Below are 13,140 nucleotides of genomic sequence, written 5' to 3'. Positions count from 1 at the left end.
TACTGAACGCAGTGACAGCCTGTCACTGCGATCAGAGACTGCAGATCGCGGTCACCGGCCACAGGGGGGGTTGCCAGGGGGGGCAGGCTTCCCCCCCGACCGCGATCTGCAGCGGGAGAATACCGCCGGCCACGTGGGCGCCAATAAAAGCGAGGACGTACTATTACGCCCGCCGGCGTTTAGAGCCGGTTTCTGCGTGGCGTAATAGTACGTCCTCCGGACTTAAAGGGTTAATATTTTGCTATACCCTGCAGGAGCCACCTGTATGTAATTAAAGTTCAATTTACAGAGCAGGAGATAAACACTTTTTACAGTAAGTTACATCTGATTGAAAATAAAGACATTTTGTTTTCATGCAGGCTTTGTCAGTCACTGCCAGGTGAGGTGTTAGGACTGTATAAACAGCAAACGGCAATTTTACTCCTAAATGACAGCGAATTCAGCAGTGGGACTTCCAATATTCAGCATTGAGCCTCGAGTCCTTCACACATACACTACATGCACACAACACTCAGTTTTCCATACAATACTCAGCCACACACACAGGGCCGCCATCAGGGCATGACAACCGAAACGGTTGTCATGGGCCCGGCGGTCCTGGGGGGCCCGGACTGCTCAGGTCGTCCGGGCCCCACATTCAGTGGGAACATACCGGGTCGCAGGGGGCCCTGCGACCCCGGTATGTTCCCACTGGGCCAGCCTCTTCTCCTGGGGGGCCCAGCAGCCGGTCACCTCAGGGCCCCCCAGAGGCTGGCCCTGCTGACACCCGGCGGGCGCGCGAGGGAGCACTCTCCTCTGAGTGCTTCCTCTTCAGCTCCCTCGCGCACCGTACTGATGCCGGAGCCGGAAGATGACGTTATCTTCCGGCTCCGGCATCAGTACGCGGCGCGCGAGGGAGCTGAAGAGGAAGTACTCAGAGGAGAGTGCTCCCTCGCGCGCCCGCCGGGTCACCGGGCGTCAGGAAATTTGAGTGGGTGGGGGTGGCTGGGGGGAATTTGAATGAGTGGGGGGGAGAGGGAAGGCAGGAAATTTGAGGGAGGGGGGAGGGAGGAAATATGAATGAGTGGGGGGGAGAGGGAGGGAAGGGAGGAAATTTGTTGGGGTGGGGGGGGAATTTGAATGAGTGGGGGGGAGAGGGAAGGCAGGAAATTTGAGGGAGGGGGGGAGGGAGGAAATATGAATGAGTGGGGGGGGAGGAAATTTGAATGAGTGGGGGGAGAGGGAGGGAAGGGAGGACATTTGAGGAGTGGGGGGGGAAGGGAGGACATTTGATGGGGGGAGAGGAAGGAAATTTGGGGGGAGAGGAAGGAAATTTGGGGGGGGGAGAGGAAGGAAATTTGGGGGGGAGAGGAAGGAAATTTGAGGGAGGGGAGGGAGAGGTAGGAATTTGAGGGGGGAGAGGAAGGGAGGAAATTTGAGGGAGGGGGGAGAGGAAGGGAGGAAATTTGAGGGAGGCGGAGAGGAAGGGAGGAAATTTGAGGGAGGGGAGAGGAAGGGAGGACATTTGAGGGGGGGAGAGGAAGGGAGGACATTTGAGGGGGGAGGAAGGAAATTTGAGGGAGGGGGAGAGGAAGGAAATTTGAGGGAGGGGGGGAGAGGAAGGAAATTTGAGGGAGGGGGGGAGAGGAAGGAAATTTGAGGGAGGGGGGGAGAGGAAGGACATTTGAGGGAGGGGGGAGAGGAAGGAAATTTGAGGGAGGGGGGAGAGGAAGGAAATTTGAGGGAGGGGGGAGAGGAAGGAAATTTGAGGGAGGGGGGAGAGGAAGGAAATTTGAGGGGGGAGGGAGGAGTGAAATTTGAGGGGGGAGGGAGGAAGGAAATTGGAGGGGGGGAGAAGGAAGGAAATTGGAGGGGGGGGAGAAGGAAATGAGAGGGAGGGGGAGAAGAAGGAAATGAGAGGGAGGGGGAGAAGAAGGAAATGAGAGGGAGGGGGAGAAGAAGGAAATGAGAGGGAGGGGGAGAAGAAGGAAATGAGAGGGAGGGGGAGAAGAAGGAAATGAGAGGGAGGGGGAGAAGAAGGAAATGAGAGGGAGGGGGAGAAGAAGGAAATGAGAGGGAGGGGGAGAAGAAGGAAATTGGAGGGGGGGAGAAGAAGGAAATTGACGGGGGTAGGGGGAGAGATTGACATCCATCACACACACACACACACACACACACTGCACCCCTTGCACACAGAAAAACACAATGCATTACACACAGACACACATACACAAGCAATGCATCCCTTACACACAGCAACACACAATGCACCCCTTCCACACACTCAGTGCATCCCTTACAGACACACACACTGCATCCCATACATACACAAACTCACCTTGCAGCCCTTACACATACAAACACAGATTCACACAATGCATTCCTTACACACATCAGGACACCCCCCCCCCCCACACACACACCCCTGTGAACAAACTCATTGGTGGAACATGAAGGTGGACCCTGGGACCCAGACCTTGAGCTGTGTAAAGGGCCCTCAAAAAATGGAGCTGCTTCTCGTTCTCCCAGAACATTGATTTTTGTGACCACAGTTACAAACCGCCTCCAGAGAGCCTGTTCTACACCAGACCAGTGGAGCCAGACGGCAGCTGAAGCCCATCATCATCCTCATCTGGTTGTAAGTAGGCAATCTAGTATATTATTCGTGGCACTAATCTTTAATTTACCTCACATTAAAGGGACACTATAGTCCCCAGAACCACTGCAGCTTAATGTAGTGGTTCTGGTGTCTATAGCCTGTCCCTGCAGGCCTTTTATTGTAAACACGGCGGCACTGCAGCACTGTGTTAGTTAACATGGCAGATCATATGGGTGGGGCACTGTGATGTCACATGGGGGGGTGGCAAACTTTACTTTTGCCTAGGGCGGCAAAAATCCTTGCACCGGCCCTGCAGACACTGCATCCCTGTGGGCGGACTCGGGGGGGGGGGACTCAGGTGCAGGCACCGGGGGGCCCAGACCTTGAGCTGTGTCAGGGGCCCCAAAATTTCTGATGGCAGCCCTGCACACACATTTAGAGAAACACAGCACTTGGCTCAAGGAGGGATTGTGAGAAAGGTATTCTAATATGCCCCTTAAGTTTGGACCTCAAATCATTTTCTCATAAAATTAGAAAACAAATTTAGTCTAAATATCAGCCAGATGATTTTGTGCAAGATTTTTCCAAAAAGATAAATGATCTAGGAGATGAACAATCTGTAAATATATATCTAGATGCAAGTTGTAATTTCTAGAAGATGTAGTGGTGGCTGGTAGAAGATTAGTAGAATATTATTACAGTACAATATTATTATGGGACAAGAAAATCACCCTGTTAAAAATATTTTGGGGTACTGGTTGTTAAAATATGTTTTCCAAGTCTTTTTAGGTGTTGAATTTGCCAAGTGTCCAATTGTCCCATTAAAATGTTGATAGTTCCAGGATTTTGAAAAAATATAGAAGAAAACAAGATAATGTCAAAAGAATACACAAGGATAACCACAGGGCCTTTAATTCTACTCCTTCAGTTCTTGAACAAGGTAATAATAGTTTTAGAATTTAGCAAACTACAAAAATAAATCCTTACTGAAATAAAATGCAAAATAAATGACTACCGTATTTGTTATTAGACACCTATATTTGCGCAGTAGGAAAGGGTCTATTATTGTGTATGATTCAAAGTTTATTCTTGGTTATTCACATTAACCAAAGTGACATGCAACTCAGAACCAATATTGTGTGTTAATCTGCCCTAAAGCCATTGTCAAATGTTCACTGTTCAGACATATCAATCAAAATAACAGAATTATTTTTTGTTTTAAAAAAAATAGTTTACTTCTACATGTTTGCACTATGCCAGAACTTCTTGTTCTGTATTAAATCCCAGTATTAGATGTAATAAATAATATAGTTGTTATCCTCAAGTAACCTTTGCATTGCTTTTGCTTCATCTAGCATGACTGTTTAATTACATTGATGCATTCCAAAGAGTGCATTAGAGTGAGATGAGTATCTGAATGTAAAAAGAGTATATAAAAAGTTAAAGTATTATTTGTTTTAAAGCAAAAATGTATTTACTTAGAATATGTGTATGTGCACTTTAATCTCCTGCATTGCATTGTAAAATATTTGTGGAACCTTTCCTAAAGAAATAAAATATTATAGTAAAGATAAATCAAGTTATGCGGCAATGATTCCTTCACAAAATGTAACAAATTATATCTCATTAAAGAACCAACTGTGCAAATGAAGACACCTGAAACGTGTTTGGGTGTTTTTCATAGCTGGGTACGCATGATATTTGATTACCTAATGCCAACCAAGACACTTTTAAAGCGGCACTGTCATGGCCGCACCTGTTTTTCTTTTAACCCCCTCCAGACTCCACTATATCTAATTGCCCCCCTAGTAATCCCCATATGCCCATAATCCCCCCCATATTACCTATTTTTTCATCCTTATTTTATGTGGGACACGTCATTTGCCTCCACTAGATAGCGCTGTGAAATTCCAGCGCATGCCCAGTTAAACACTGGGTCTATTGCCCGAAATTCGGACGGGAAATTTTGTGTATTCATTCATTCGTCCGAATATCGGTGTTCGTTAGTTCGTTCATTTAGTTTATAACAAGAAGGGAGCTACCAGTGCGCAGCTCCCACCTTGTAATGCGTAAAGATAGATGTGACAGGGAGCTGTGCTCCCCGCTACTTCCTAAGCCGCCATGTCCTTCCTTACTCTATGGGGGTAAATTTGACCCCCATATTAGCATAAGGGAGATTGAAATCTCCCGAATGCCCCTACTCGCTATGCCTCGAGTAGGGGCATGTCTACTAAACAGTGAGCAGCCTGTGGCCCCCCCCAGCCTCCACCCATGAGCGGCAGATGGGTTCCCTAAATGAAAATAGTGTGAGACCTATTGTCCTCCCCGCCGGCTTCCACCCATGAGCGGCGGGTGGGGCCCTGAATGAAAATGGGGGGGACCTATTGTCCTCACCCTTGGCCCCCACCCATGAGCGGCGGGTGAGGGCCCTAAATTACAACAAGCGGCGGGTGGGGCCCTGAATGAAAATGGGGGGGACCTATTGTCCTCCCCCCGGCCCCCACCCATGAGCGGCAGGTGGGGGCTAAGTGTAAAAATATAAAAATACCCCACAGGTGACTAGGGGTCCCCAAGACCCTTGTCAACCCCACACCCAAATAAAATTAAATAAAGCCCTACCGACATTAAAACTAAATACTTTTTCTAAAACCTTATTTTTTCAGCTCCAAAAAAGGCCAAATAAAAAAAACATTATATCCATTGAACTTATGAAATAAAGCAAAAACGTGAGTGCAAAATAAATAATCCTGACACAAAAAAAATCCTGACACAAAAAAAAAATCCTTCTTCACCCAGCGAGGGCACGATGCAGACTGAGCTTCACAGGGTGGGGAAAGTCTTATAAAGCCTTCTCATGCCCTGTAATATGGCTCAGAGCTCTCTGATTAGTTGGTTTAAGCCAACCAATGAGAGTGCTCTGACAGGTAAATGTATAGATCAACAGGAAAGTCTCTACATTTACCTGTCACAGCACTCTGATGTTATCTGAGTCATTTTACAAAGCGAGGGAAAATTGCAAAGAACAAGTACAGCATGGGAAAGGATTCCAAGCCAACCAATCAGAATGAAGTGACAGGTAATTTTTACTTAGTATTAGTAAAGTTGGCTGAAAGACCAATCAGCCTTTTGGTAGATAGCTCCCTGATACCGTGGGAATTGGGCAGCTATCTACTAAGCGGCTACAAGATGCAGCACGGATCGGATCGGAATTTCATTTATTTGAATAAAATTTCGAACTGACCTAAAAGTACCAATTGACATCCTAACATGAATGAACAAACTGTAAGGACGTAATTCGGTAGTTTCGACGGCATTCTGTCTAAATGACAGGATGCTTGGGAAAAGTGAAAGGAGGCATTGTGAGATCATGGAGGAAAGGTGAGAATTGTGGGAAATTGCTATGACCTTAGGAAATGGAGCACACTTTTTAGGCATATTCCGTATCATGAAAAGGAATGCAAGGTGTATTATTAGTCCTTAGAACAACAAATCATAGCAAAAAGTAAAAATTAAAGGTTTAATATCATTTGATTTCGCTTTAGTAAAAGGAAGATTGCATTAATGCTGGATGCACAAACATTTCACAATGCAATGCAATCCGATGTATAGTGCATAACCCTCACTGTGTAAGTGTAGCAAGGCTGAAACAGCTGGATTGTGTGATATCCCCCGAATTGCTTTCGGCAATCTCCCGAAAGCAAAAGAAGAATTTAAGTGTGCACATACACTTACCATTCTCTACCTGTAAGCAACCCCACCTTCAAACACCATCTTAAAGGGATCCTATAGTGCCAGGAAAACAAACCCGTTTTCCTGGCACTGTAGGCTCTTGGAGTGCCCCCCTCCCGCGGGGCTGAAGGGGTTAAAACCCCTTCAGTCACTTACCTGAATCCAGCGCCAAGGCGCTGGGTCAGGCTCCGCCCACTCTCCTCCCCGGCCGGCTTGGAGACCTAATGCGCATGCGCGGTAATGGCCGCATGCGCATTAGACCTGCCCATAGAAAAGCATTATTCAATGCTTTCCTATGGGGAAAATCTGACGCTGGAGGTCCGTGAAGACGTCCTGCATCAGATAACGGAGCAAAAGTCCATTTGGATTCCGAAATCCCTCTAGTGGCTGTCTGTTTGACAGCCACAGAGGGCAGACTTAGAGCTGCAATGTAAACTTTGGAACTGCCATGTTTTACATTGCAGCACTAAGAGCAAAAGGGTCACAGCACTCAGATAACTTAAATTAGCCGAAGTGGTCTGGGTGCCTACAGTGACCCTTTAACACACCATCTTAACACCAGCTTATTTAGCTGTCCCACAATTAAATTTTATTTTTTTGCATAGACTGGTGTTATCATCCACCATTGCTTTGTGTTCTCCCTGCAACAGGGCAGACTGTCCACTGAATTTAACATGTCCCTATGTGTTCTTGCCACAGTAGGGCAAACAGCCAGAATCAATTTAACTTGTCCCTGTACATATCCTGTCCGGCATTTATTTTTAGCTGTCATTTTTTTTTTTTTATTAACTTGAGTGAAGTATTACTGCAGTTGACCATTAGCAAATCCTATTAGAACACTGACTTTTGCAATCACATCAGAGGATTGCTCCATATGTCTTCAATTGTCCTCTGTCGTTATCTTGAATATCAGTGTTCTAATAGGATTTGCTGGTGATCATCTGCAGTAATACATCAGTCAAATTTTAAAAACATTACCTATAAAAATAAATGCTGGACAAGACAAGTTAAAATGATTATGGCCGTTTACCGTACTGTGGTGAGATTCACTATGGGTGCATGACTGGCTATAGAAATCCAGTCAAGAAAGGGTTGAAATAATGGAGCAGCAAGATGAAACTTGAAAGTGGGATTGCTGACAGGTAGGAAATAGATTTACTCAAACTTCTTAATATACTCTGCTAGAACAAGCAATTAAAAAAATAAAAAACACAGACATTCCATTGCAGTCAATGACTGTTATCTTTGAAGATACACTCTAAGCGTAAGCTGAAAAAAATCCACAATTAAAATAAAAAGTATACAACTTACCTTCAAGAGAAGCTTTCTTGAAGCTGGTATTTTAGATTTCGGCTAAAAAACAAAAACAAAAAAACATAAATAAAAAACATGCAAATTGTATTTTTGTAGTGATAAATAAATAAAAAAATATATTCTACTTACAGCTGATCTTTCATCGCTACATTATGATGGGGAGGAAAAAAGAGAGATGCAAAGTGCAAGTTAATATCTGAAATGCATTAAATAATAAAAATTTGCTACAGTAACAGTTTTCAGAAAATATGTAAAAGAAAAAAAAGCACTACATTCCACGAATCAGTGTTTGTTCAAACAGATACATATTCAGTGATTAAGGGCAGTGAAGTACATTAACATTACTCATGCCTTTGTATATCGCTGGTTTATTCATCACCATAGTACAGTCTCAGTAGGAGCTAGTCAACAAATTAAGAAGTCTTTGATTGGACATTGCGAGGCCCTTGCTGATGTCAGACGAAGGAGGGAGATTGGTGCCAGCAGCTGGAATATAGGTAAGTTTAAACTTTTTTATTTATGTTTTAAGGAGGGAGGGCCGATTGGCAATGCCCAGTGGGGCATTACAACACTGAAAATGTAAACTGACCTAAGAGGTTGGAGTAACCCTTTAAGTAAAATCTTGCAACAACACATGTACAACAGACGTACACAGAATAGCGCTTGCTAAGTGTTCGTGCTGTGGCCAGCTGTCAAGCAAGTTTCCACTGATTCACAGTTATTTCCTCCTAAGATTAGCAGCTCAGAGCAACTTGAGATGTGGCATGATGTTCAACAACAAACCATGTATTATCACCAGTGAAAAAGTGGTGGGCCTTAAACAAGACAATTACCCAAGCCCACCTGTACATTTCATGTTAGTGGGCTTTTTTAAAATCAAGCTTCAATAACCGATTGATATTGTATTTTGACTCTCAGCTGGTTTTGAGTAACTCATTTCAAAGAATCCTTAATCCAAATAAAAACAAGCCTTGTACCCCGTCGATAATGCTGCCAAAATCAGAAAATGTTATGTTAAAAATTGGGCCTTGATTGACCTGTATATTGAACTAGGTCAGACTACATTGGGATAGGATTAATACCATTAAGATTGCCATATTGGATGAACATTGATAAGAAAACACTAAATAGTTCTTGATTGTGTACATAGACAGCTCAACATTTTACTTAATTCCACAATAAAAAAAGTAAAAAAACTATATTTTAAATTAATGTAGATATATTAACATACCTGTCAGACATGGTGGAAAGATGTGTATGGATCTAAAAATAGAATAAAATAAAATAAACAATAGTTAGAGAAGTCTGAGCACTGTGACAATTAAAGATCGTATCACAGCCAATAGAGGCGCTTCCGCGGCACTGACCAAGTAAAATTCACGTATCACGGAAGCCCAATAGGAAAGCATTGATTCAGTGTTTTCCAATGAGGACTTTACTGACCACTAAATTACCTTTTTGATTGCAATTTGTCAAAAAAATAATACATGAGATTCAAATCCCATATCTCCAAGCATTTCAATTGGATGAAGAGGACATTTTTAGGGGTGGTAGTAAGGTGGCCAGGGCCGGTTCTGTTCTGAGAAATATTAGGAGATTAACTAATACCAATTAATGCAACTAAAACGTAATTCAGAACAAAAGCAATGCATTTTATTTACACAGACATAATTCTAAACACATTTATTGTAGTTTAAAGAAACATTATTGTGTTTTTACTGCTGTGGAGCTCAGTTATATACTCAGCCACACAAACAAAGAATCTCCCAAAGAAGGACATAAGGATAGAAAATAGGAACAGAGGGATTTAGGATTAAACTAGGGACTGTCCTCTTAAGTAGGGTCATTTGGGAGGTATTAAATCCATCATGAAAAAAATAGATTTAGCATACATACTAAACATCATTTCACAATTAAAGAAATCTTCTTGATTTTGAACAGGGAAATGTTCACTGTTCTTTAGGAGATGCTTTCACATGTCCAAAGTCAACATGGTTATTTAAACAAACAAAAGGCAGGAATGTCAATTACGATATATTGTTTCCTGGTGCCTGCATAAAATATTAGAACATTTTAAGAATTCATAATGAAAAAGTCATACAAAATAAAAACAAGAATAAGCTGTTTACAACGAGAGAGAAAATGATTGGTAGTATACATATTCAGGGTGCATGTTAGAGTCAAACATCACAAGATGCATGTGAGGTTCCTAACATTGTAAATTGTACTGGATTCGTTTTTTTTAGTGAGTTCAAGTTTGAATGGCAAAATTTAGGTTATTAATTAGGCTTTATCCCAAATGGAGACTTTTTGCATACATTTTGGAGTTTTAATTAAGTTTGATGTTTGGTGAATAAATCCATTATAACTTAAGTATTGCAAATTCTGAAATTCTTCTCTAAAACTTTTGCAGAAAACAATGTACAATGTAAAAAAGACAACAACATAAAAATTTAAGAAAGTGAGAAAGTATCAAACGTTTTTAAATTATTAAGTAATTATATGGTAGTTATCCATAAATAGGCTGTTATTATGCTTGTTTCCTTCTTTCCTGTAATTTCACAATTCTATATGCATTACTGAAGAACTAAAATTAACAAAAATAACATGTAAGCTTAACACAATAATAGTGATTCTTTAATAAAATGACTGAACATTATTTACCTTATAGATTTCTGTAACTGTGTGGTGAAGGCAGTCTCGAGATAGTGATTCAGTTGAGAGGATCGCTTTCTTTTTCTATTACCTTCTGTCCTGTGAATGGATTGCTAAAATAGTCTCTTTCCTTACCATGGCATTGCCTTGTCTGTTAGAAATATGATCCCAGCTGCATTGTGAATTTCTCAGCCTCATGCATGTCATCCCCTGGTGTAACACTATTTCTCTCTATATGGTGCCTGATTACAAGGTGCCCTTTGTAATGGAAAGATGGTATACTGTTTTACACATTCATTGTACCTAAAATATCCCCAGTTGGGACACGGGTTAGGCTTGTGGTTACTGCATCATTCCTCACACCCAAATTGTACAGCTTGCATATAGTTTTCAGCGACTTTAAGAATAAACTCTAGAATGCATGCTGTTCTAAAATATAATTCTAAAAAAAAATGAATACTATAATGGTAAGACCCCACCTTGAATATGCAGTGCAAGTTTGGGCACCAGTATTAAAGAAAGATATTGCAGAACTAGAAATAGTGCAGATGCGAGCTTTAAAATTAATAAGGGGGATGAAAAACATTAAATATAAAGGAAAACTGCATTAGTTTTCTTTAGAAAAAAGGCACATCAGAGGAGATATGATAGCACTATACAAATATAATCATAATAGAGATGTGGAACTGCACTCAATCCCAAGCAATATGTATCTGGGTGCAACCAGGCCAGTACCAGTACCAGGGACCAAATACTTGATAAAGAAAAATAGAAAAAAGGTCCAGGCACTCCAGGATACAAAACGGCAAATTTATTGAACCTACTGCCACTCACAACATTTCAACCGTGTAGCTTTCAATACATTTGGCGTTTTGTATCCTGGAGTGCCTGGACCTTTTTTCTATTTTTCGTAATCAAGCACTATACAAATGACAGCACACCGTTTGTTCCATGGCTTCTTGTGCAGTGATTTTGGCAGGCCTGTCATCCCTCCACTGAATTAGGGACACCTATAAAATAGTAGTAAACACATCATTTAGGCCTGCATTTTGACAGTACTTCGATTATACATATTTCATGTGTGCCTCTAAATAAAAAATAGTGATTTAGAACAGTGGCTCTTAAATTCTGTACATTGCATTCAATTGTACATTCTCAATTGGGCACCAGTTTTAAAGAAGAATATAAAAGAACCGAAGTAGGCTACAAAATTAAAAAAGGGAATGGAAGACATTAGTTAGGATGAAAAGCTAGAAAAACTGCATTTGGTTTCTACAGCACAGATAGCACTGTAGAAATATATTGAGGGTCAGTACAAACTGGTGACCTGTTCATTAGCAGGAATATACTGTACAACAGACAAGAGGTCATCAACTGAGGCTGGAAGAAAAATGCTACATCAAATCAAAGGGTTCTTGTCTAATTCTGTGCCCAAATAGGATTGTTTTATTAAATTCTGTAGACATTTAAAAATTGTGTTTTTTGGCATCTATTACATCAGCAGCACAAAAAGATGTATTTAAAGATTGAACTTGAGTGACATGTCCTTTTTATAAATCTAAATTACTATTTAACTCTATAAATATAATGAAAATAAATTCTGTAAAATCATTTGTTAACTCTTTCCAGAGTTAGAGAGGTCTCAGTTGCAATAAGTAAGACAATGCAACTATCAGTAAATAAGTTACTGTGGGAAGAGCTTGTATGATCGTTCAGATTATGATGTGCCTGCTTAATCCAATAAGGGCCTGAAAAAAATTACATCAGAACCCAATTTTGAGGGTAAAGAACTACTGATCTAAAAGAATTTAAAATAATTTCATTACAACTTTGTGCTATGATATAATTTACTTTCTGGGTTAATAGTGATCTTCAAAATGTATATATTTTAAAAAGACAATCTAAATAATTATGTTGTTGTAATGGAGTATTTATAAAATAGATTCTCTACCAGGAGAAAAGGACATTGTTATACATTCCAGTGTTTTGGTTTTCAATAGAGTGGGCCCAGTCAGTGTGTGAGATCCTATTGTGATTATTTAGCGATTAATAGACAACAGAACTTCTGGAGTCAATTAAGCATGCTTATTCAACATCAGAGTGGAAACAAGAAGATGACTAGAACAGTAAAAGAGAGATTTCTTCCAGTTTGGAGTGGTAATCGTGTAAAGACTATGGAAGTTGGTGCAGCACCATCTGTTCATTCATGCAGGGCCAGACTGGAGATTCAAAGCAGCCCTGGGAAAAAAAATAAAAAAAATCTATGCCAGCCTCATAAGTCATTGCGCCATGTATTGTCATATGTAATGGTATATATATATATATATATATATATATATATATATATATATATATATATATAGTTTTACTCTGAAAGGACCAATATTTAATATTTATTTTTCTAATATAAAATATTGGTCATTTCAGAGTAAAACATTTAATTATACAGTAAGCATACTCACATGCAGACACAGACAATCTCTCTGACCAGTGGTGTATCCTGGTTTTGTGCTGCCCTAGGCGCGTGAGGGAGATGAGCAGAGAGCTCAGGGGAAAGTGCTCCCTCACCAGTGCCGCCCGACCGACCGGATTTTTAGTTAGCCACAAGACTAACAAGATATTTGCCTGGGCATTTGGAGGCAGCTTTTTTTGCCGCCCCCTGGAAAATGACGCCCAAGGCAAATGCCTTGTTTGCCTCACGGCTAATACGTCCCTGTCTCTGACACACACAAGCTCATTGATACACAACCTGATGGACACACAATCTCACTGATATACATGAGCTCATTGACATAAAACACAAGCTCACAGATGCACACAAATAGGCTCACCAACATACAATCTCACTGACACACACAAACAAG

General features: G+C 41.2%; 1 protein-coding gene across 1 annotated transcript in view; it reads right to left on the bottom strand.

The window, feature by feature from the left end:
* Window positions 1–8,863, bottom strand: part of LOC134601701 (troponin I, slow skeletal muscle-like) — a 67,845-nt gene extending 58,982 nt beyond the window's left edge. The window contains exons 1-3 of the mRNA XM_063446215.1: window positions 8,853–8,863; window positions 8,599–8,611; window positions 7,619–7,660 (exon numbers count right to left, since the gene is read on the bottom strand). Of these exons, the coding sequence (XP_063302285.1) occupies window positions 7,619–7,660; window positions 8,599–8,611; window positions 8,853–8,863 (66 nt within the window). The remainder of the gene's footprint in view (window positions 1–7,618; window positions 7,661–8,598; window positions 8,612–8,852) is intronic.
* Between the last annotated feature and the right edge of the window lie 4,277 nt (window positions 8,864–13,140).

The sequence above is a fragment of the Pelobates fuscus genome, chromosome 3, assembly GCF_036172605.1.
Source record: "Pelobates fuscus isolate aPelFus1 chromosome 3, aPelFus1.pri, whole genome shotgun sequence".
Taxonomy (NCBI): Eukaryota; Metazoa; Chordata; class Amphibia; order Anura; family Pelobatidae; genus Pelobates; species Pelobates fuscus.
Note: the sequence above shows the minus strand (reverse complement) of the source record. Positions and strands in the feature narration are given on the sequence as shown.